General features: G+C 38.4%; 1 protein-coding gene across 1 annotated transcript; it reads right to left on the bottom strand.

Annotated features, from left to right (window-relative positions):
• Nucleotides 1-900: 900 nt before the first annotated feature.
• On the bottom strand, nt 901-26,740 carry trim66 (tripartite motif containing 66). The gene is made up of 19 exons (XM_048183279.1): nt 25,495-26,740; nt 20,351-20,682; nt 19,584-19,749; nt 16,297-16,426; nt 14,003-14,119; nt 13,634-13,748; nt 13,246-13,392; nt 12,838-12,955; nt 11,628-12,283; nt 7,944-8,149; nt 7,194-7,276; nt 6,963-7,112; nt 6,758-6,842; nt 5,317-5,497; nt 4,546-5,231; nt 4,338-4,458; nt 4,100-4,174; nt 3,853-4,005; nt 901-2,023 (listed from the first exon to the last, which is right to left on the bottom strand). Exons 2-19 carry the CDS (start codon nt 20,357-20,359, stop codon nt 1,784-1,786), a joined length of 3,438 nt encoding a protein of 1,145 aa, XP_048039236.1. The 5' UTR covers nt 20,360-20,682; nt 25,495-26,740; the 3' UTR covers nt 901-1,783.
• Nucleotides 26,741-26,776: the final 36 nt, after the last annotated feature.

Consider the following 26,776-nt stretch of genomic DNA (forward strand, 5'->3'; position numbering starts at 1 on the left):
CGTTACCTGTAGATTTTAATTTCTGTAGCCACTCCACAGTCCGAAGTCTTTTGCTTTTGACTACGGGTGAATCTCCAGTTGTCACTGATGATTGTCATTTGGACCTTTCTGGATTACAATTCGCCATCAAAATGATAAAGTTTAATTATTGCAGCTGCTGTGAGAAAAGGCTATAAATAATCCGCTACCAGCAGTATCCTCACATGCCATATAGCCTACTAGCTGGGACTCCTTCTTTACGTAAACAGACGTGATGTAACGACGCAAAGACGAACGGCTGCATGCTCGAATTTCTGGTGGAAACCCACCAGTACCGATTTTATTTTAAAACATTATTACAAGCTTACCATTGTGAATCGGGCTAAGGTAAGGAGATAGTTTTGAACACTGGCTGGTTATGTATTTGCTTAAAAATTGATTTTGGATCATTTTTGACCCAAAAAATTTACAAACCGCAGCTTTAAATTGTAAATGTCATGAGAAAATGAATGGTGCAGTAGGAAAGGTTCTGTTGACACAGCAATGTTATTTATATTATTTTGAAAATCTCCAGATGTAGTTTTAATCTCTTATTTTGTACATTTCAATCAAAGCTAGAAGTTACAGTTGTTTTTAGAAAAGCAATTATTTGCATGAGTAATTTGTGATAAAATGAGCCTACTTCTGGCAGGCAATTTGTGATAATGCAACAAAGGCCTTTAAAAAAGCACTCTGATATTTCTTTAGTGACTCACCAATATGTAATGCTTTGCTTTAAATTTTACAAAGTCTTGACAGTTTAATCAGCAACATTTCATTCATGACTGACTGTATATTTAAATTAGGTTCCAGTCTGATTTTAAAATCATTAGGGAGAAGCAATGTTTGTATGTTTGTGTAGCAGAAAGAAACAAGAGGGTCTTAATTGTATATTTACACCATACAGTATATATTTCAGACTAATTACAATCCAGCTAATGATAGTAAATAGCATTAAAAGAGGACTTAACATGATCTGCACAGCAATTTTAGCAATTAAAGACCAGTATTACAAAATTCAGAAGACATATGAATATCAAACCTGTTTGTGAACCACATGGAGGAACATGCTGGACTAAAAAGTGTTCCACCCGCCTCTGAAAAGATTAGATATTTCTGTCTAATTAGTCAATAAACATTTGAAAGATCAATTTAAAACATCACAGTAATGTAGCAACATCAGCCTAATAAATCCCCATTTTATTCTAGAAAGGGGTCGTGGGATTCAATCACATTACGCACCTCCTCCAGCCACCAAAAAAGTCCAATATGAACTAATGTGTTGCCACAGGCTATATGAAGTGCTCCCTCTACGGGTCAATAAAATCATCACAGTAAAACAGCTGGGAAAAGTACCTCATTACAAGGGATATTTGGATTAAAAGAAGAATGAAATTTAGAACAAACATATTATATAATATTTCCAATTAATGTTGCATATCTATCTTTACTAAATAGCAGTTGCCAGCAACCAGTCAGCTATCAAATTGATTGTACAATTTAATATAAGTGTAAGCATTGGAATAAATACTAGTGCAAGACCTTAGGCAAAGTCTGGAGATATAGGCTTATATGAACACCTACCCACAGCTACAGATAACAGCATAATACATGAACTGGTTATAATGTGTGAGATTATAGTCCTCAGAAAAAACATATACTGTATTTCAACATGAATCCTTAAAAAAACAGCAATCCAGCCAGGATGGAAAACTCAGAGATCAAAGTGGATCAAATGTCTCTGTACATGTATATAGAGGCACAACTAATAGTGATTTCTCCTCCAGTTTAGGGAGTGCCTCCTCTTCCTCTTCCTGTGGCTCTGCTCTTTTCTCTCAGGCCAAGGAAATCCAGTCACCATGGCACGTTCCAGCTCCTCGTAATCCTCAACGTCGGAGTCCTCCTCCTCCTGGACAGGACAGGTCAGATCTGGGAATACCTCACACAGTTTGGAGGTAAAAAAGGACTGAAGACTGTGGCCTGCCTGAGCCACCTCTGAGTCCGGCTGGAGAGAGAAACAGCTTGAAGTTAAGATCTAGAGACAACCATATGTCTGAGTATACTCCTCTCCTATACATATTTAATACTATATCAATCTAAAGTATGTTGATACTAAATAATTGCATCAATATCTGCAAAAAAAAAAAAAAAACTGTTGTAATCAGTATTTTTGTTTTGTTTCGCACTTAAGATTAAGATATTATTTTTTTAGGGAATACAGTTTAAATTTAGTTGTTTTTTTTATTTATAAGCATACATTTAATAAATCATATTTTTATTATAAATATTTTATATATAAAATATTATATATATATATATATATATATATATATATATATATATATATATATATATATATATATATATATAAAAGTGATGTCTGGACAAAGAAAAAACCGACATGTACATGCTTTATTTGAATACTATTAAAAATTGGTTAAAGATTTTCTTCTTTTTTTCTTTCTTTTTTTTAGATTTTCTAAGCGTGCTGGGTAGGTTACTTTTTACAGATTACCAAATACATTTGTGACTTGTTTCGTTAGATTACCCAAGTTTTGTAACTTAATCTAAATACTTTAGAATACTCTGGAATACTGATATGTCACACAAAAACAAGGTAATTGCACGTTCACCTCACAATTCTGACTTTATAACTCGCAATTGCAACTTTATATCCCACAATTCTGAGAAAAAAGTCAGGATTGTGAGATAAAAACATGAATTACCTTGTTTTTGTGTTACATACTTATTAGTATTCCAAAGTATTCTAAAGTATTTAGATTAAGATACAAAACTTGGGTAATCTAATGAAATATGCTACAAATGTACACTAAAAAATAACTGTAAAAAAACCTAAACAAATGTACACAGTAAAATACCGCTTTCTATTGAAACAGTAGTATACCGTAAAACAATGCATTCTGGGTAATATTGTCATTTTCGAGACAGTAACCTATAGGATACTTTCTCGAAATTAACAAATATTACCCAGAATGAATTGTTTATACAGTATATTACTTCAGTATATTACAATGCATTCTGGGTAATATTGTCATTTTCGAGACAGTAACCTATAGGATACTTTCTCGAAATTAACAAATATTACCCAGAATGAATTGTTTATACAGTATATTACTTCAGTATATTACAATGCATTCTGGGTAATATTATTTGTCGTTTTCGAGAAAAAGTAGCCAATAGGCATCTTTTCTTAAAACAACAAATATTACCCAGAAAGCATTGTTTTTATGGTATATTACTGTTTCAATGGAAAACAGTATTTTACTGTGTACATTTTTTTTTTTTTTTTTTTTTTCCTCTGGACATCACTTTTGGCCACTACTGTAGGTAAATGGATTGGGACAACCATCCATCATAGTTTGTTTTTATGCACCTGTTTGTAATTGGTGTCATTAAATGACCACATACTTTTGCTAAATTATTAAAGATTTGGTAAAGTTTTGGTAAAGTATGTAGTGTAGAAGAAATAAAGATGGATTTGGAGAATGCCAGATTGTGGCACTGTAAGTAGCCACTTATAAATTCATGTGATTTGATGGACAGGATTAGATGAACAAGCTCCTCCAGAACTTTCGTTCAGAACTTCATTTATTATACAATGCAAATACACAAAATTAACTCAAATGGGTGTAGCTTTTTTTTTAGCTTAATCTATTAAGAATTTAATTTCAACTAAATTAAACGGGATATTAAAAAAGTGATGCATAATCATTACATCAGCACGTGGTTTGAATGTGAATCAGTTATGAAATTAAATATTCAACACTAATGGCTAGGAGGAAGTAGATTAAAAAAATAATGCATTTCACTCACGTAATTGAACTTGGCACAGTTTTTGAACATGAGCAGGACATCAGCCACAAACTCCTGAGGGGAACGATAGTGTGTGTGGCTGTTTCTGCTGAGCCTGTTCCGAATGACAGACAAATCCATGGGTTTCTTGATGATCTGATAATAATGACGGGCCTACAAATAGATAAAGATAAAAAATGAACAGATTTAAAGTAATAAAAGTATCATCTACAAATATAAAATCATGAGATATTCATTTTAAAATTACCAGAGGGCTGACAGGCTCATGGAACGGAGCACTGAGAATGTTGCTGAGGATCAGCAGCGTCAACTTCTCGCATTTCTGTGATCAAACGACAGTCATCCATCAACAGAGATATTTCACTTTTGTTAGACAGACTGTAAATTTCCTGAGGGAGGAACTTTTTTTGGATTTAGACTCCCAGATCAGGTCACGGGATTGATCAGAGCTAGGCCAGATGAGACCCGACACCCCCTTCACTTACCCTCTGGTCACACGCTGACAGCCCATATGGCATCGTGTCTGTGGACATCTGGACATTCTCACAGTCATATTCCACCTCTGGTTGCTCCACATCCCTGCACAGGGTGCAAATCCAGTCGCCTCTGTGGAAGCCCATGATGGTAAAGGTTAGTTTCAGTGGTAAGCAAAGACAAAGGCGGATATGTTAAGTAGGAGGGATAAGGGCTTACATAGGAAAGCTATGAAGTGGGGGGACATGGCATGACAGGTGAAAGACCTTCGGGCAACGATCACAGCATAGAAGATCGCCTCCAATGAGACAGACCGCACAGAAGTCCTCGTTCTCTATCTCAGGTCTTTCCTCTGCAGGCTGATCCTCAACAGCAGGTTCTGATACATTCTCAGAGCTGGTGGCGTGTGGGAGAACCGGCCGCTCAGCCTCCGATTCAGACTCAGGTTCAATGTTCAGAGTCACTTCGGCTGTGGAATCTGGATCTGATTCAAATTCCTGTTCAGAAGCTGAGTGCACTGATTCTGGTGGTTGCTCAGAAATGACATCTGATTCGGATTCGACCTGCAGTTCAGATTCAGCGCTCGGATCTGATTCCTGCAGGAGCTCTGATTCGACATCTCCGTCTGAGCCCGGTTCAGCCTCTCTTGTGGATTCAGAACACGTAACTGATCTGAGTTCAGATGGGAAGAGTATCGCTTCAGGTTCAGTTTGTAAGACAGGATCTGAATCATTGGAGATGGCTAGTACCCCAGACTCTTGGTTTATGTTGCAAAATTCTTGCACTGGAGGCTGAGAAACCTCAAGGGAGCCAGATGATTCACAACTATGCAGATGTTCTGGTGGTAGTTGATCTGTGGGCGACACGCTGTCCTCTGCCTGAACTGACTCCTTATCCAATGTTCCCTTCAAGGACATGAAAATTATTATTATAAACTATGAGGTGATATAAACCTTCTAGAGAAACATTTCATCGACATTAAAGTGATACCTGAGAAGTGACCTCTCTTTCTAGGACCCTCAAGACAGTTTCTTCAGGTTTGAGTCCAGACTCTGTCTGAGAAGTAAGATCTGTGCTCTGATGGTTCTGTGGTGGATGTCGTGATACCAGGATCTTGAGTCGCTCGAGACACACAACTGGAACCTTAGAACCATCCGGGGCTTCTTTGTCACTGTAGCAAACAAAAATACCCAAACATTTCAACCTATCTAGGACAAACTTGCAAATTTACTTGTAGGGCTGCAGGATTAATAGAAAGCCGATGATATGGTTTAGTGTGATTATCAAATGGCAAAGGCTGTGATTTAATTTAAAATAAGAACTGCGTGTGAAGTGTGGCACTATGTTCATTTATGAACCGGTGTTTTCAATGTCTCAGAGTGGCTCAGTTTGCATTAAATACTGCTCCACACAAACACACAAATCTCTGTATATGGGTCTGGGTCGCTTACATGTTCTCATACTTGTAATGATAGATATTAAGATATTAATATTTATCATTTTACATTTGTACAGTACAATATTATTATTATTATTATTATTATTATTTTTCTTAAATAATCAAATTTTATTTTACAGTGAAATACTACAGTAACATTTCTTATACTGTTTTATATTTTATTTAGTAATAATAATAATAATAATAATAACAATTATTATAAAACAGTTAGTTCCTGTCCTGTGTCCTGTCCTTCACCCAAAGGTTCTGTGTATCACTACACAACACCCTTAGCAACCACTCTTAGCAACGTAAACTGTATGTTCTCAGTTGATGTTGTTCATTGAAGCTTACTGTATTATGTAGAAGAGTATTGTGAGAAAGAGATCGATTGAGTGAGTTTATTACCTGCATTCAGATTTAGAATTTTCGTTCAGGTCAGTCCTATGTTCATAATAAAAAAATCTGTTAAGATTTTAATAGTTAAGGGCTTCTGTGACTGACAGCGCTAGTCAAAGCATTTGTCAGTTGCATGTCTTGTTCATTGTTCACAACAATTCAGTCTTTTCAATGTAAAAGTCTTCGCTACTGACTGACACACTCATAAAGACAGTCTTTGCCGCCATCTAATGGTGTAATAATGTAACTTCTGTTGCTGTTCACGGTCAGGGACTATTTTTACAGCAGAAGGAAGGCTTTAGTGAAAGTTTACTTCATGAAAGTTGCATTGATACATACAGTATTTTTGGCTTTAATATTTGTATTGTGTGGTATATTTATTATTTTTTAGTCATATTGATGCTGTAAATAATCAATTAACAAATAATAAACAAACAATTTTCGGCCATGTTCTGCAGCCCCACCAACAAGCACAGCAAACCTGGAGCTTTTTTAATCACATTTTAAATTGTAATTTAAATTTTCTTCTTTCTATTTTTTTCACACAATTTGTGCAGCACCAGTTACTTGTCCATTTACTTAAATCAATTATACCTGGAGTCTGGATCCTCTCGAGGCATTCTGTTCTTCTTTCTGGTTTTCAGTCTTTTGTTTTCATAGGCATATGCATAAACATTTTCTAAAAACCAGGAAAGTGTTATTTAGGTTGATTAATCCACTACAGATTGTCTTCATTTATTTATATTGCAAGTTAAACATGACATTAGCTTGTTTAGAAATGATAAATGGCCATTTTCACCTGGTTCAGACTTGTAGGTGGTCAGCGAGGATGCATTGTGACCGCCTATATGTCCCGGGATCATCTCAGAAGCATTGAGTTGTGCACAGACCTGCTGAGATACAGGAACAGGTTTTGAAACATTGCCATTCTGTTGACAGGTAATGGATGCTGTGATGTCACAACATCAGCATGCAGACAAAATCAGTGAATATGAATGTGAGCGAACAGTGAACTTGTTAAACTGAATACAATTGGTTATGTGGGCTGCTGCATCTAATTTGTTCTCAAACAGAAAGAGGTTAAAGGAACCGTTTCCTAGACAACAGTTATCTCTTTTGATGCACATCATCTGGTTTATCCCTTAAAAGGCAAGTAATAGATCTGCATGCACTGGAACAAAGGTGTTTTGGACTGTATGACAGAGACTGAATGTTTGAAATAGACTTAAAAAGAAATCATGATGAAAAGCACTTCAGGACAAGAACATTTCATCAATGTCAATTACTATTAATATTAATATAGTGAAATATTCATGTCAATGTACTATTCTTACCCTTTAGGGTATACTATTAATGTTAAACATGGACCCTACAAACCTTTTTGGCAATGTATTTTTAAGAAGGTATTTCAGAACCCATAGAAACAATGCTAAGCTCTGGGACAAACCCCACTAATGAAGTGGTTCTCAAGCTTTTTGACTCCAAGGCCTTACATTGTTTTGTTTTTGTTTTGTGTTTTTCGTTTATAGCAATTAGGAGTGTAAAATATGTTACTAAAATAATTAAACTAAATAATTAAGTATAAAATAAACTGTTAAATTTTGGGAGTGAATTAAATTAAGAAATATCTCCTATTTAGTTGTTTAGCTTGTTTTGCCTTATTTTAAAACATTTTAGATTATCTTGAGTCCACCTTGGAAGTTTGCTGAGGCCCCCTGGTTAAGAACCACTGCACTAATATCTAAATGTCTCTATTTGTCTCAGCATGTATATAGTTTACCTGCTGCGCTGTGCATCCCTGGTCCCCAGCCACTGTTGCCAGGCTGTGAGCAGCCTTGGTCGGCCTGTCTTGCAGAGCCTTTTACGAGGTCCTCTGGGCCCTACGGCAGTGCTCTGAGACCTGGTCGCCCGCTTCGAATCGGAGCGGCTCCGCCGGTCACCTCCTCGGCCTTGAGCCAGCGCGTACATCTCCAGCGCCGAGGATCTCTACGGAAAAGAGCCAAACTCTCATTAGCGCAGCACTAGGCTAAAAGTGATCTCAACAGCTCTACAACCATAGCAACAGTGACAACAGATGACATAGAGGTGAGGAACAACAACCTTGAGTGTGACAATGCACAGTAGCTAGTTTGGAGCAAATGAAAGAACAACAACAAGCACACATCTATCAAACGGAGAGAAAAGTGCCGCAACTCAGAACGCTACAAAATTATTCTCCTGATAATATATGACTTAGTTACAGCACCAATTATCGTATGTAAATCCCACATCTGGGGCACGAAAAGGCTTCTTTGAATAAGCAGCATTAACACATCAGAGATTAGACTTTCTCTCCTCCACGGCCTTCTTCTTCTCTTGTCATAATTTCACTAATGCGCAAAGTTCTAGAAAAGCCCAAGCGACTGCATCCTTCACTAACACGACAAATGTCAGAGTCGGAGGCAGCAGCCCGTGCTCTCGCTGAAGCCCCTCCTCCTTCTGTCTTTTAGCCCTCTCTTGGTTTTTTCTTCCTCGTCTTTCTATAATAATTACCTCAGGATTAAAAACACTCACCTGATAGAAGCCCAGGAGGAGAGGGTGGAATGAATCAAGCTGTAGAGAGTGTGTCTTGCAAGCATGTGTGGGTGCAGAGAGAAGGTAGGAGGTCTCAGAGACTTTAGAGGTAATCGTGTGGGCTCTACAGCGAGATGAAGAAAAATGCAACAGCCGGCTCCTTCAATTCCCCTAGCTTCTCATTAATGCCAGGTTAAGTAAATATGTGGTTGCACCCAAGCGCTTTTTTCCCTCCCTTTAATCATGTCACAGTTATGGGCTGAAGATGATACATAAAAAAATAAATATTACACTAATTTGCCTCTGGAGTGCCAAATCTTACAGGGAAAGTGATTTTGATTGGTGTTTGTCCTAGGAAAATGTATCAAAATACTGACATCAAGAGATCTAATAATAACTTCTATTGCCTGATTTGGTTCTCGTCCAATACAGCTCGAGGAGCGGTTGCTGAGCAGAGTGAGTCTGTATGTGTGCGCGCTATTGTGCGGTCTTAATTGTTTCTGAGCTCACACCACAGTTGTCCTCGCTTATGTCTCACCATCTGCTTGCAGAGGTGTTATCTGCAGCTGTCAAGATGAAAACACATTACAGTGGCATAAATAGAGATGGTGCTGCCTGGAATGATTTGATTTCCTCTTTCTAAATTAATATTGGTGGTGGAGGCTATTGCAATGTCGAGTTCACTGTTCTCACACCGTCACCCACTCCAAATATTAAAGCACAAGCACAGCAAAATGCTACGTTTGAATTGAAACAGCAAACTGCGCACTATATATACAAACAAACTTACTATACAGTAATTCAATATAAACAATAGTTAAAATAATCACTAATAATCGAATATCAAATCTTTTTTTTTTACTTTAATTTATAATTAATTATATATGTTGTCAATTTTATGACCTTACAGAGCAGTGGTTTCCAACGTTTTTGTCTCCAAGGCCCCATTTTCCACAACAATATTCAAAGGCCCCTTGACTTTTCCAGTCATTTGTGATTTATGATAATGATTAAGGATAAAGAATTTTTAAAACATATTTTTATTCACAATGTCTATCTGACAAAATATTTTATAACTTGGCCTAAATATAGTTCATAAAAATGTATAAAAATCCCCACAGATTTTATTAATTTACATGTTTTTTCCAGGTCTACAAATCATACTTCATAAATAGGCTACCTTGGTATATACCTAAGACAGTGGTAACCTGGTACTTTAATGAAAAAGAAATGAAGAAATATCTATTGTGTTGAGGAGTTTACTTTAAAGTGGTCATGAACTGCATTATTTTATTAATTTATGTTTTCTGAGGTGCACTTATAATGTTAGTATGATTTTTACATCAAAAATTGTCATAATTTAGAAATAAAAGGTATTTTTCCAACCCTGATTTTAGCCCTCTGATTTGAACGCTCTGTTTTAAGGGGCGTGTCTGCTGTGAGACTTTAGTGTAAAGGCCCACTGCTGTGATTGGCTGATATCTTTGCATATAAAAATAGCTAAATATTACATGTCGAACTCTCGAAAACTTTTAGCACATTTTTACTATTACAGTTCTCAAGGTTTACTAATCGTGAAAGTGTTGATCATAGCATTATATTGAGATTGTGTCATGAAAGGTTGCAGTGATGAGCATGTAGCCGATCACAGACATGTTGTTGAGTGAATAAATGCAGTGATCTCGTCATTGTAACTCAATTTCTGCACACTAACGAATGCTTTCATTATAACTAACAGTGCAAACACAATAATGTAAATAAGAGATTTGTTGATTCTAACGGGAGTTTTGGCGAGAGCCCAGAACTCAAGTCACTGATAACCTCACGCTGTTTGATTGACAGCTACAGCGATTGTAAAGGGAGCGTTCTTTGATCACTTTCTATATATAATTTAATCTCAGTCTAAATAACAGATTTTCATCCTACTAAGAGAGTTAACCATTTCGTCATTGGTTTGATTTACTGACAATAAACGATTTTGAGACAAAGAACATCTGACTGTACACGAATCATAACATATCAGAAATCACTGGTCACTGGTGATTTTGGTTATGCATGTACACATAAACCGTATATATCAAATGATCTGTAACAAAGCAATAGTGAGAGGCACAGCATTGTTTTTTAACTTCAGGCTCTCTGCAAATCCAATGCAGCTACATTTTGCACTCTTCAAAGGCATGTTTATTGCTCAGTTGCTCTATCCAGTGATAGCGCCACGCCTGTTATTTACCTACTACTTGTCATGCGGAAATCAGTGGGCGGGGCTACAGTGGTAACAATGTAGAAGGAGGTGTTGATCTTCTTCTGCAGAAACGGTCTTTCACCTATCTATGTCTAAATAAATAGGCACATTCCAGAACCAGTCGTAATCTGGGCTCGGTTTAAGTAAAAGCTGATTTTGGACTAACAAGGAAGCGTTCAGTTCTGAAACTTCTGAAATAGTATATTCTTATAGTATGATGACCTGTTATGTCAAAAGCTCAAGGAAATTTTGATTTCTCAATTCATGACCCCTTTAATGCTTGTTTTTTCTTAATTTAAATCATTTTATCTTGAGGGCCTCTTAAAAGTTTGCTGAGACCCCTAGTGGGCCCGTCCCCCTGGCTTAGAACCACTAATGAACCACATTCATAAATAAATAAATTTTAAAAAAAGATCAACTACCAAAAATCGGTATACTGTAAGGACCCCACACTGCAGCCCTCTTCAATGCCTCAGCACATTTGCAGTGCTACTCAATGGTCTTTCATCTGCTAGGACTTGTGGTGTGGACCAGTTAACAGCATGGTTGACATGCAACCTTTGCAAGCACTAAAGAGCACCAGGCCTGAAGATTGCGGTCAGCACACTGAGAGCAAAGGTATTGCTTTGCAAAGTACAGATAAACAAACGCATTAATGAAACTCACCCTGTCGTCATTGATGCGAGCAACGATAGGTTGCAGTTCAACCATGGGCTGGTTGCTGGTGTCTGTGGTCATCTGCACATGAGCCTGATTGTGGACATGTGGCAGCTCTCTGTCTGGTGATGCCTCTTGCCCTGTGACTGCTTCAGGTACAGATGTTTGCCCTCTTCCATTAGGAGACTGGCCTGGTGCAGAGTTTCTTCCGTCCACGACAGTCTGGTTGGAATTAGCAGGGAGCGGCTCGGGCAGCGGGTGGTTGTTGGATCCGACAGGCTGCCGGGGCAAAGCAGAGCTGGTTCCATGCTGGGCGAGGTCAGATCCAGGGTGAGAGGTGGACTGCTGTATAGGCTGAGCTCCAGTTGGATGCATGGGGACAGATGTATCAGCCTCCCAGCAGCTGTGAAGGGACGGTGGGGAGCTCCGTCTAGCGGCTTGAGGACACTGGGCAGGGAATTTATCCAAAGAGACGGATTGAGTTGGTCTGCAGTGAAGGCAGCAGAGCTGGGGCTGGCAGAAGGTCTGGTAGGCACAGCCAGGTTCCCTCACCGCATGGCACAGAGGAGGCATTGCTATGCATGGGACAGGCTGGGGTCGCAAGATACTGGGGTGACCCACAACCTCTGAGTATGAACGACTTCCACCTTCAACAACCAGCTGACCTAAAGCAAGGAGGAATCATTACAATGACTGTGCGGCAATAGATACAGTATTCCTCAGACATTTCATCTTACTTCTCCACCAGTGTTAATCTTGTATTACTGAAAAAAAGCACTAACAAAAGTTTTTTATATATATCATCATTATAATTGTAATTATTTAAAATTATAAATAATCTTTTATTATTATTTATAACTATACTTATTTTAATTAAAACATGCTATTGATGAAAATATGATACGTTTAAATAAATACACTGTATAAACTGTTTGAACATTTGGTTTAACTTTGCTCTCTCATCAACTAAAACGTTATTTTTGCTGAGTGAAATTAAATGCAACTTTAGTAAAACTGACAAACGAACATTACAAAATTATTTTATTTTATGATATATGATATTTTCATCCAAACACAAAACTAAAACAAAAATATGTTCTATTTTTAAGAAATTTAAATATTATTTAAATATATATTTAAAAATTTCCATTGTGTCATCCAAGTGATGATGACGTAATGGTATTTGCATACTGCATTGTGATTGGCCTATTCAGTTTACCTAAAGTGGACATCTGCTTGGTCCAGAAGCTGGCATCCCAGTTAAACTTGATTTTCAACGGGGTCCAAGCCTCTGAGAGCATCAGTGGCTCCAGTAATTGCTGCATCTGAAGAGCAATCTGACAAATGAATTATAGATCAAACCTCATGATTACAGAGACACTGAGTTATAAATATTGTATGCAATTCTGGCAGTCAAACTGAAACTCTTTCTGCACAGTCTCTATTTTTAAGTTTGTGAGAGCATGATTAAGCCTAATTTTAAGAGATCTAAATGCAATGGTAAAAAGAGGTGAGGCTGCTTTAAACTAATAGCGCTGACATCTTTTTGAGACCTGCCAGAAACACGGCAGGCAGCTGCCAGGAATCTTAACATCTAAAGCCCACTTGGACATGAAGAAAATCCTACCAGCTCTTTGCTAAATAGCAGCGGATTGCGTCTGTGGTGGGCCGTAGCCCAGGTAATGAAGTTCTGCACGTGCTCCAGCTGGCTGCACAGCTCTATGGCCCCCTGCAGCTGGTCCTCCAGACGTTGCTTGAAATCACTGGAGATACTCTGCAGACAAAAGACAACGACAAAAACATGGATCTCCTCAGCACTTTTCCCAAGATCCCCATCTGTTTGAATATGTCACTACTTGGCGGAATCTGCCAATTTTGCATGATTCGCTCTGAAGACGTTCTGTTCCGCACGCTCCATCACCAGTACATAAACCGTCAGCTGGATGTTTGGAGATGAATACGTTTGGAACGGCGCAGAGAGATAGAGAGGAAAAACGAGGGAAAAAAGTAATTACCTCCAGTTGTTCTATTAATAGGTTGGCCCGTTTGTTAAGCTCGTTCATCATAATCATCTTTGCCATTTTTATCTGGTTCTCTGCCTTCCTCTGCGTGATCTTTATACCGTGGAGCCTGGACAAATGGAAAGAAAAACGAACAGGCAGATGGCTAAGGGAGGATAAACAAACGGTACATCTGGATGCTTGAACATCTGCTGAAATCATTCAAAGGAAGTAATGGATCTTGTTAATGTCATTATACTTCATATAATCTACGCTTGTTGCCTGTTAACGTTTTAGATGAGTAATGGACACGATTTGCTTAATTAGCATTAACGCTAACATTAGCAGCATCGTGGAGGTGGAATCGGTGAGATATTGTCCCACCTGCCCTGGATCTGTTTGGCGGTGCTCTCCACAGCTGATCTTTTCTCCTCCACTCGGGCCATGAGGTTCTGCAGGAGCCAGCGTTGGTCTTGCAGAGCTTTCCCAACATGCACCAGCCTATAGACAAAAAACCAACAGCAAACAGTGTTGGGGAAAGTTACTTTTAAAAGTAATGCATTACAATACAGCGTTACTCCCTAAAAAAGTAACTAACTGAGTTACTTAGTTACTTTTTATGAAAAGTACTATAATGTGTTACTTTACTTTTGTGTTAGTTTTTCTCTCATTGGCTAGGCTTGCTTGTTTGTTTTTTAACAAAAAAAGTTCTATTTTTGGCAAATGTCCAGGCCCTTTTACAACAAAAGTGAAATTAATAAGTTTCAGGCTGAATGAAATGCATATTTACACCTGTACAGTAGAGGGTTTTAATCTATTCTGGATTAAAGAAGAATAGGATACAGGAGAAGAAAGTTCAACAATCTCATTTTTTAATAAAGTGAGATTAAATACATAAAGTATATTTGTGTGTAGGGATGTCCCGATCACGTTTTTTTGCCCTCGAGTCCGAGTCTGAGTCATTTGATTTTGAGTATCTACCGATACCGAGTCCCGATCCGATACTGCTATAATACATAAAAAAGAATAAAGAAGAGCGAAAAAACAGATCCATGATCCAGGAACAGTGCTTTTCAGGTTTTTCAGGTATCTAACAATCGTTTTCACGTACAGAAAATGGATAAAGTAATCAAATATAAAATATCACTGCATATTATCTTTACTGTATAAAATAAATAAAGATTAATCATTATTGAAGTTACAAAAACTATTCAGTCAAGAGCAGTGAGTGATTTCTTTGTTATTTGTTGTTTGATTTAACATTAAAAACAGGCAGCAGGAATAGTTTTTTTCCCTATAAGACATGCACGATCCAGTAGGCCTACATATACTGTTACACATGTGCCTTTCTTTCTCAACTAATATACGTTCACTTAAGACATAACCGACTATGTTTGCTAGGATACTCGCTAAGACGGGCATGTTGACATAATTTTTGTATGAATTTGTCCGCTGAAGCGCAAGACTTGAAAGAGAACTCAGTATTTGCGCGCTGACTGAAATAAGCGTGTGCGCGCTTCGGATGAGCGCACACAAATCTTCTCACAGCGCGCGAGCTCTCTTTCGCGTTTTGTTCTTGAAGGTTTAAATCAGCAAGGCTTAAATGAGTTAGTTTAAACACAGATAGCAGCGTGTGCTGTTCAGGTCTCACCTGCGCTCGCGCTATCAACGGCGATGACGGCGTACATGACTGGACATTAGAGCAGACGGCACTCGCAGTTAACAGTTTACAAAGAGTAACTGTTTTGTCCACGCTTTCTGATTATTGTTGTTGTACCGTTTTGCGCATCCATCGACTGAAACATACATTATCTGAACTCTGTCTGTCTGTTTCCCACGTTGCTATTTTAAACAAACCATATTAACCAATAGATGCGTCCTCATTCGAGATGGACCACGGTGCAAGTGCGTACCGAACCGTAAGTGGAGAACCGTACGGTTCGATTTTTTACAGAGAACCGTTGCACCCCAATACATATATATCCGAGTCCTGATCGGGAGGTAACGTCCGATTCCGATCGAGTCTGAAACCACGTGATCGGGCCCGATTTCCGATCGCGTGATCGGATCTGGACATCCCTATTTGTGTGTTTTAATATAGTTCATTTTTACAGGTTTGTATACAATTCTGAGATTGCATATCATTGTTTTTATTCATTTTTTGAGGAATACTGAATGTTTTCGTGCAAGTGATATGAGTAAATGCATGTTCACATTACGTCTTGAACTACAATAACCATCATGTTCACACAGCGCACATAACACCTCTGCACTTTATTTCTCTCATCATGGGGACAGGAGAGCTGTCAGTCAATAAACGTGAAAAAGTAAGTTGCGTTACTTATTTGAAACAGTAACTAAGATATTTTGTTGTATATTGAAAAAGTAATGCGCAACTTTGCCAGTTACTTAAAAACTGATTACGTAACTCAAGTTACTTGTAATGCGTCATCCCCCAACACTAACAGCAAGTAAAGCACCTTTGACTTTTAAAGTTTACACACAACATGCTCGATAGCATATATTTGTTGATGCGTGAGAAAGTGGCCACCTGTTCTGTCTGCATCTTTGACCATGTGTTTAGAAATGTGTATGAGAGTGTCTGCAATGCTTGCATGTGACCAGTGCATCGTGAACGTAGGCATACATGTCAGTGGGTATGTGTCCTCTACACATACCGGTGGTCTTTGTGGGCGGACAGGTGACAGATGCTGCAGGCCATGAGGTCGCACGTTTCGCACAGGAGTTCCAGAGGCTCCTGTTTATGAAGAGGACACATGACAACAGCATGCCCGCAGCAACCGGCTCCTGAGAAACGCAACACAACAGAGGAGAGGAAATGAGGGCTAATTAGCTGATGCCCATTAAGAACACATTAACTGTAATCAAGAATCACATATCTAAAAGAAATATTACAAACGTACAATTGAAAAATGCATTAAAATAAATGTGTTAATATAAGCATGTGGAATCTCTCAGAGGTTTAATGAGGTTTTAAGTATGTTCAAATCATTTTGACCAATATAGAGCGAAAAGACCTTGTTGGCCTCTGTGAGTCAGTCTCTATGCTAGCTTCATTTATTTTTAGTGGAAAAACAAAGCACATCAAAATGCTTATAAATATTTCTGGACGTATAAATGCATAATTTTTCCAGCAAAAGTAAAACAGATAAAAATGGAACACAGCAGAGCTTTGATCAATCAGTTAATGTCTCATTAAAAGCCCTGCCAATACGAGGAATGTAACTTTACATGTGCTTTTGAAGAGCCAAATAAAGTAACAGATACTGCTTTCACGTGTGCCTTCAGAATGGCCCACATTTCTGACACACACCAAGCACTGGACATTTAAAAACCGTCAGATCAGAAAACTAAGTTTCATGATTGTATAAACTACATACACAGACAAGTTTTAACTATTTTATTTTATTTCTAAATAATTATAATTATTTCGTTGCACTTAAAGAACCAAATAAAGAGACACTTTTTTCACGTGTGCCTTCAGAATGGCCCACTTTTTTTACATACATCCAGCACTGGACATTTAAAAACCATCAGATAAGAATGTTTCTTGATTATACAAACTACCCAGCTAACAAAAAGATGTTCTAAGAACATTTTGCTAACATTCCCATTAAGTTATAAAAGCACTATTTCTGAAAGTTCTCTAAACGTTCAAAACATCCAGTTTTAAAGGCCCACTGAAGTGCCTTGGAACGCGCAGCATTATTCAATGTGTTGACGTAATTTGAACTGAAACAGGAAGACAGGGCGGGACATATCGAACAGCTCCTCCCCTTTTTTAAAATTACCAATAGCGTTTCGTTTATATCACAGCTCGGCCACAGCCACTGAGCTTGGTAAACCCTCAGTTTCCTTCTAATTTCTAACCGTTTCTCTTCTTAATCTCCTCCATATCGCTTTAAAATATAGAATTCTGCGCAGAGTTCAAATGGGTCCGACGCGTATTGTGGTCTGTGCCGACATGAGGATATGATCCGCTGATTCCGCTCTGTGCTATCGTGTCTCTGGACCGGAGCAGACTGTGTAAGCTGAGGCTCACGCGACACTAACGTGAAACCAGACTTCATTCGCCTCAATGGAAAGCATATTTATGCTGTCTTAATCGTTCCCTATCCTATTTAATGCACTATGTGCCATTTACCATTTAGAAAATAGTAAATGTGTGTAAACAAGTGACCGATTTTAGCTGCAGTGTCTATTAATAATGTAGGGGGCGGGACACTTTAGATTCTAGAGAGCATTTGATTGGTCAGAAAATCTGATGAGAAGCTGAAGTCTGCAATGATGTCATGAAAATCCAAGATCCATTTTAGCAGGTGAGAGATTGTAAGTTTTGAATGCTTATATCTTCAAAATGCGAATTTTGTCATTGTTTTGGAACACACCAGCTTATTCATAACCTTATGGCTAACATATTCATACTAAAAGCTAAAAAAAACTTAAATTCTGATTTCAGGGGGACTTTAAAATGTATTTAAAATGTTGTTTTCTTGATTATGCGAAGATTAGGGGATCATTCCATTTTACCATTTGCAAACATAGTGTTACTTTTAAATGATCTCTAATATTCTGAAACAAGTCATAACATTTAAAAAATGCTAGGCAAACATTTCAGTTAAAAATGTTTCATGAATGAAGTATAAATAATGCTTTTGTGAGAATATAATTAAGGACCAGATATCTTTGAACAAAATGTTTTATTAACATTACTGTTTGTTCATAACTTTGAGAGAACTTTGCCATATAATAATATGTAAGAGAAAGTTCCCTGTTAGCTGGATACCCACACAGACAGTGTTTAAATCATTTTACTTTATTTTAAGTAATTACTTTGTTTTTCCAATAAAACAAAATTAAATTATTAATATTATTATTTATATAATTAAATGAATATACATTTATATTTTTAATATTTTATTATATATATATATATATATATATATATATATATATATATATATATATATATATATATATATATATATATATTAACTAGATGCAACTGTTTGTTTCAGCTCTACACATAAAACCCCCAAATTCCACCAGAGATGTCTGGCTAGGTTTCTCCAGAAATGAGTTTGTTTGATTACACACATCTCCTTGGTCCTGAGCCGAAGCAAACAACATAAACAGATAAATCAAACATTCTCATTTCCATTCCATTATACCAAAAGTCCTACCTACTCTTAATAAAACATTATCACTTTAGCAGTCCCTTTGCATATATAATTCTTTGACCAGAGAGAGTCAGGCAGAATGCAGAACTCCGTTAGAAATGAAGGACCTCGACCGACAGCACCTGTCACACTGGATCTACTGTCTGTCCATCAGAAGCACCGGCTGGCTGATGCAGGGTAGACAGAGACACGCTGACACATTGCACAGGGAGAGAGGGTGTTAAAGTACTAGACCACAGGCTCCAACACTGATGAGCTCCCACTGCCTCAGTGCATACTGGTGACCGACCACATCCTGCTTCACACCCGCACTTCTGTTTCTCTCACACTCTACCTCTCTTTCTCTGTCATCTTTCTTTTCTGTCGTTCTTTTTGTCACTTTACCACTCCTCTTGTTTTCTGTGAGGACTTGTGGTGTCGTTATCATATATTAAGTGGATTTCAAAGCGCCTCATGTAAAAGCTCAGGAGTATCGAGTAAGCTAGGATTGGACAGGCTGGCCAAATTTGTGCTGCGTTCGCTGAGAGAAAATCAGTTTTAGAAAGTAGGTCACATAAAAAATACAACACTACAATACATCACAGGATAATTATTCACACTTATTATAAAATGCATTATTCATTGTGTTAAAGAAGAGGGGTTAGAAAAATATGGTGCAGAGCTGATAATGTCCGGTGGCTAAGAGCAGAAATGTGCAAGCAAACAGCCAAGTGAAACTAAAAGTGGAAAGTAATTACAGACTGGTAAAAGAGAGACGGTCTTGCCTATTTCAGACGGTGACGGAGGGTCTCGCGGCTGGTGCTGCAGATCAGAGGGTTGAGTGGAGCCTCTCTCGTGCTGGTGCAGGTCTGTGCACTGGAAACACAGCCACTTGTTGCAGAAGGTGCACAAGCTCTGTGCCATCCGAGGCTCTGAACATTCGGAGCAGCACTGAAGCACAAGCAGATACATTTACAATGATTCTTTTGCATGGCGATAGAATGGGATTTGCTGACACATCTGTCAGCCTCAAATGAGTGGGTGTCTTATGCGTTTGATCTAGCAGTAGCAGTTGAAGTAGCATCTGTAAATATCTCAAGTAGCACTTAAAAATTGCAAAATGCATTTTTTTGTTTGTTTGTTTCAACCCCATTGACTTTCAAAATATCTTCTTTTGTGCTCTACAGAAGAAAGAAAGTCATTGAGGTTTGATTTTTGGGGGTGAATTATCACTTTAAACTACTGGATATGTCTACTGGGACTTAATATTTATAATCCAAGCATTGTTGTCATGAAAAACATTCATTCTGTACCCCACACTTTAATGAGAGCAAAGCTGCCTGTTCAAAGGATGCCAAAAATATTCGCATTTACATTCCGCATTATTCCCAAAAAAGCAAAAGCAGAAAAACAATAACACATTATGCGTCATCTGTGTGTCACTAGAAGCCGCAGTTTGCTGATCACCTCAGTGTCAACTCAAAGACGATTCAAATCTTGCATTATCAAACCCTCCAAATCTCCCAGAAAATTCATTGCAGGAGCATCTTACCTTCTCCATGGTGGTGGCGGGATCCAGAATCCTTGGTGAGAGCGTGAGAAAGATTGCGATATCCAGCCGAGCAGCTCTCGCAGCAGTGAGGCAAGGACACGGCAAGCCTCTGACACAGCTAGAGCTCCACACCACACTGTGACAGCTCTACCTGCGGCAGGAAGTAGTGCACACTGCACACTTTAACCCCAGCGGAGTAGACTCCTGAGCGTTCCTCTTCGTGTGCCCTCAGCCGTGGCCGGCGCGTAGCTCTCCTCATTGGCTTCCTGCAGCTGCTCGAATCCCGAATCCTTCCCTCTGACAGCCACCATGATCTTTCTTCTTAAATAAGCCTGTTCATAATAATTGGGAATTAGGGAGGGCTGATAATTATTTTTTTTTCTGGGACAAAATATCCCCGGCAGCCCTTGTTGCCAAAAATGGAAGGGGAGAGGTGCCAGATGACCTACAATATTTAAGAGAATCGCACGGAGGAGCACACACGAAGGGTGTGAGATGGATCGGGGATGAGGGAACACGTCGGTGCCCTCCTTCCTCACTTCCTTAGATCAGCACTAGTAAGGGACAGGTCCCTCCGGACCGGACCCGCTCCCACGTAACACGCTGAAACCGGGTCAGCCTTCTCCAGGAGCGGATGGGAATTGAGATGTGCTCGCACAATGCCCTGCAAAGTGTGAAATCAATTATGATCGTATCACACTTCATCTTCTCGAAAGAATTTTGAGGCATGACTTCTTCAAAATCTTTCAAAGGTAGGAGATGTTCAACAGCCAATGCATAAAGGGACAAAACGGGGTGGGCGAACGGGATTGGCGTAAACTAACGAAGCCGTACGTAACCCGAACTGACATAGGTGTCGTGCAGATCCCCACTAAGAAACCACCGTGAGTCTGCCTGACAACAACCCCTGCAGCCTGACCTACAAATCTGACAACTCTCTCTTCCTCTAGAGCTGCTCATGGGAGCTTAAAACCATCCGATTCCCCATTGTGTACCCACAGACCCACTTTAAAACACAATTAGTCTACCCAGCCAGTCTTTCTCTTGTTCTCCGGGCAGACAGGCGTGCCTGCGTCTCCTGTCTTGCCTTCCATGCCACTCCATTTGGCTTTTAAAACAAAAAGCTCATGCTCTCTCTCTCTCTCTCTCGTACTGCCAGAGATGACTCCTCTTCTCCAGTAAGTGAATTCAGCACAAGTATCTTTCTGCCTGAGCAAGCACAGCCATCTCTAGAGAAAGTACATTAATAGAAACTTGAGAGGAGGTTCCTCCCCTGGAAGAACACCTTAGTAACATCCATTAACATCATTGGTTATGAGATCATGACAGGGGAATGGCAGATTTACCCATAGCAGATGGTAATGTCTCACTACAGATTATTCAATTCATTATGTCTTCGCTCATTACAAGTGAATGCTTATATTAGCCAATTATCGGTTTGCAGATTGAAGTCTTAACACACACTGATAAAAAGCCTTTTTTGAAAGAATGTAGTATATCCTTTATATACGTGATACAAACTTAATCTAATGTTTAAATTACATTTGGGCCTCTGAGATGATTATTTCCTTTTCATGTGTAAATATGCAAAGATATTTGTCTAGTGAGACATTTAATTGAAGCGTATTGAAACGATGTGATGTCCCGTTAAACAAGCTACAAATAGCCAAACGGCTGTCAAAGTCACGTGATTTAGTGTGAAAATGAAGAAAAAAACCTGCCAAGATCTTCAAGCACGCAGTTAAGAGGTTACTTCATAGGGAAAGCTACTGTTCAGTATGGGATGTTTTCATGCACTTGATAGTTGCAAGTGTAATAAAAAAGTGAGTCTTGTTAATTTGGGAAAAGAACAATATCAATAGCATTGTAACAGGTGAAAAGGGCAACAATGAAAACATAAAAAACATTTATATAAAAATAATACAACATCTGAGATAAAATGTCATGAGATTAATTGAATCCAGTGATATCTTGCCCCTATTGTGCTGTACAGTGATAACCACTAAAAGTGACCATGATAAGCTACCACAAACACTAAACTACTGCAAAACAAACATCGCACATTAGATCTGTATGCTAAAAAGTTAGGCTATAGCCTATATATTCATACATAGGCTACAAGTTACAGTCAAACCAAAATTTATTCAGACACCTTGAACTTTCATTCATTAATACAGTTCACTATAGTTTAATAAGATCTCAGAGTTAAACTGTGATGACACTTAAGCAAAACATGGTCAGGTCAAAGTGTCTAAATAATTTTTGGTTCCAAATTTTTATCAATTTTACCAGTAGTCCACTGTATGAAGAATTTTTGGGTATAATATATCACAGTTTACTTTATTTTGCTATCCTCACTTACATAAATGAACTATAGTGTCCTGCACCCACTAATAAAAATATATAAAAAATATCAAAAATGTCTGAATAATTTTTGTTTTGACTGTATAGGTGTGAATTAAAGGGTTAGTTCACCCAAAAATGAAAATTATGTCATTAATGACTCACCCTCATGTCGTTCCAAACCCGTAAGACCTCCGTTCATCTTCAGAACACAGTTTAAGATATTTTAGATTTAGTCCGAGAGCTTTCTGTCCCACCATTAAAAAAATTGTACAATATACTGTCCATGTCCAGAAAGGTAATAAAAACATCATCAAAGTAGTCCATGTGACATCAGTGGGTTAGTTAGAATTTTTTGAGGCATCGAAAATACATTTTGGTCCAAAAATAACAAAAACTACGACTTTATTCAGCATTGTCTTCTCTTCCGGGTCTGTTGTCAATCCGCGTTCACAACTCCGCTTATTCTTCTTCTTTCCTGTTTTACGGCGGTTGGCATCGAGCTTATTGGTGCATTACCGCCCCCTTCTGCTCCGGAGTGTGGTTCACGACTCCACAGTGACGCTGCTGACATGTTATCTGGTGCGCCCGAGCTTCGTTTACAGTCTGAGGGAGACGCACGCTGTAAACAAAACAACCTTCGCAAACATGTCTAATGGTGCGTTCACACCGGACGCAAATGAAGCGGTAAGCGCGAGTGATTTACATGTTAAGTCAATGCAAAGACGCGAATTGACATCCTGCGGCGCGAATGACGCGATTTGCGCGAATCGCGCAAGTTGAAAAATCTGAACTTTGGCGAATTTCCTCGCCGCGTTAACCAATCAGGAGCTTGCTCTAGTAGTGACGTGACATAGAGAGCTGAGGCAGAAATTCGAAACAACAATGGAGGACAAAATCATCGTCGCTATACATCTTCATTCATTTATAGAAACAGAAATAAAAAGGATCGTGTTTGAAAGAAAGTGAGTGAGGAGGTCGGACAATCTGATAAGTTGTAAAAAAACGGTCTTTACTCAATTTGAGCTATATATATACATATTAAGACTACAAGCCAACTTATTCGCTGTAATTTACAATTATTTCCCCACTGACAAGTTGTGTTTATTCAGAGGAAGTGTGCAGAAAGCAGTGGGAGAGTCTGGGACACATAAAGGAGCGGGAGAGCCCCTCTCATGACGCGAATTCGTGTCTGTTGTGGATTTTCACGCGTGAATGAAGCGAGTAAACTCAAAATGTTCAAGCGTCCAACTGTGCGCGAATAGCGCAATTTATTCGCGCAAGTCGCGTCTGGTGTGAACGCAGCATAAGGATTTCGACACAGAGGAAGACTTGCATTCTTTTGCTCAGCCATATTTATTATGAGCACCAGATAACACGTCAGCAGCATCACTGCGGAGTCGTGAACGCGGATTGACAACAGAAAAGGAAGAGAAGACAATGCTGAATAAAGTCGTAGTTTTTGTTATTTTTGGACCAAAATGTATTTTCGATGCCTCAAAAAATTCTAACTAACCCACTGATGTCACATGGACTACTTTGATGATGTTTTTATTACCTTTCTGGACATGGACAGTATACCATACATACATTTTCAATGGTGGGACAGAAAGCTCTCGGACTAAATCTAAAATATCTTAAACTGTGTTCTGAAGATGAACGGAGGTCTTACGGGTTTGGAACGACATGAGGGTGAGTCATTAATGACATAATTTTCATTTTTGGGTGAACTAACCCTTTAAGGGTCAGGGGTCTTACAGTAATTCAGAACAAAGGAAGTAAAAACCTTTTTAGGGGAGTCTTAGTAAAAAGAACTTTTTTTCGTTTTCTCATACAAGTATGGATAAAAGATGATAATAATAATAATTGCAAAAAGTTGCAAGTCATAACCAAAATTAGACGCCAAATAGACGCTAATAAACAAAAGTTGTGTTCGCCCAAAGGAGGGCACCAACCATAACAACACTAAGCTGCGCACGCGCTTTCCATCATGATCCATTTCGGGTTGTACGCCAAGTTAGTGTGGATCACTTTATTGAATAACCTAAGTCTAACACACACACACACACATTTAGCTAGTGGCTCCAAATTAGCCTACAATTTGCGGTAATTGCAAGACACAAAACTGACAGATCGCGCCCCCAAATATGATCTTTACAATAGGGAACATAAAATAATTTAGCAGAGGTTTAAATGTCATAGCGATAAAAATGATACTTACTCAGAAAGTCTTAGGCTAGTATAATTCGCACACTGAATAAGACAATCAATCAAAAAGGTGGAAATCATTGCTACTGTATCAATCGATGCGTGCAATTTTACCCTGTAAATTACAGTAATTGGAGTCAATATGGGAGGCAAATACCTCTTGAGTGAAACAAATTCTTGTTAAGGGATTTTACATTACAATTATTCCCTTTTAAGCCCCGCTAGTTATTTCGCGCCATTTAATTATTTACTTCAACAATACGATAAAATGAATAATATTAAAGACAGCAGTCAGTCTGTACCCCAGGAATACTTTCTTAGGATTGATGTGCTAAAACGAACGCGTTGAATAACATGATACGAAGCGCATGCACATGTGTAAGTTGTAATATGTCAAAATGCGCACTATAGACCTCTGCGTTTTTGGGAGAATCTTCTCGCACACCTCACAGATGGGATGGGACTCCACAAAATCCTGCACAAACTGCTCGTATCCGTGCAACATTTGTATTAGAGCGTCATTGATATAAACACACTGACGACAGAAAATGAAATAGTGATGAACGCAAGCACATAATGAGTTTGAACCGCACCTTGCTTCTCTTGAAGAGGCACAAATCCAAAAACCATCCTCCTCCTCCTCCTCCTCTTCGGTGGCTGGAAGATTATAGCGATTTCAGCAATGCTTCAGTGTCTAAACAGCTGCATATAACCATATCCTTAAAAGTCTTTCCACCCCTTATACGCTTGTGATTTTCCCTATGCCGCTTAAGCGCTGCAACTGTCAAAAGCACAATCGTGCATACATCTATAGACTAGATGCACAACTTTCAGTGTGCAGACTCCAGTAGCTCTGCCATCTGTGGAAAATATCTAGCACACGTAATCAAAGTTATAATGGAAGCGACCGCATTATCAATCCTGTCCTTCACCTCCCGTATTTTTTCGTGATACGCACCCTGCGTTGCGCACTAAAGTTCTTTACCTTTAAATGTCGTCTGCATCCAATCCAGCAGATGGCGCCTTTGCCTCAGGTTTCAGGTGAGGAAATAACGAATAAAAACGTTCAGTTGCTTGTCTATTGCTGATGGAATAAATCATAAATCACATTATTATTATTCTTATCACACGTAGCAGTTGTTTGGTTTAGGCAAATATGTTTTAATTTGACTAAAATGGCACTTGTATATAAATATTGGTAATGTTACAGCACATGTTTTGGTTAGTTTCTTGGATATTTCTTAGCATTTTGTATGCAATTATTTTTTGGCACCTAGTTCAACAGCTTTTATACTTCCTACAGTTTCTTTCACGGATTTTAACACGTTTTGTCGACCAAAATAAATCTCTCTGGGTAGCCAGTTGACTGACAGCTTTCCTGAAGTGTCATTGTTTTTCTTGGTAGTGCTACAAGACACATTTTGTTGTGGTACTTATGGAGAGAGCTGTCAGTTCTGCACTTGCTCTCAGTGGCTTTGATGGAATTTTTTGAGACTGTTCTTGCCCAGACAGGATTCAAAATACATTTTTTGCAATACCTGCCAAAGGAGAGTGGGTTGAGAAAATTTACCAGACATAAATACGTTTAACCAACCTTGAATCTGTCAAAATAATGCATATTGCATTATTTTTAGTTAAATATACATCATCCAACAAAATTATTTTGAATATTGGATATTTGTAAGATTTGTATTTATATAAAGTTCATTTTCATAATTTTCTGGAGGTATGATTTAAGATTTTAAATGTAATTTAGATTTCTGTTTATTTACAGTTTTATTTTATGCATAAAATAACATAAATGTCATAACATTTTATGCAATATACAAAGCCTGTCACTTATTATTAACCATTTTAGTTCACGCTGACCCAACA

The sequence above is a fragment of the Megalobrama amblycephala genome, linkage group LG3 (genome assembly GCF_018812025.1).
Source record: "Megalobrama amblycephala isolate DHTTF-2021 linkage group LG3, ASM1881202v1, whole genome shotgun sequence".
NCBI classification, from domain to species: domain Eukaryota; kingdom Metazoa; phylum Chordata; class Actinopteri; order Cypriniformes; family Xenocyprididae; genus Megalobrama; species Megalobrama amblycephala.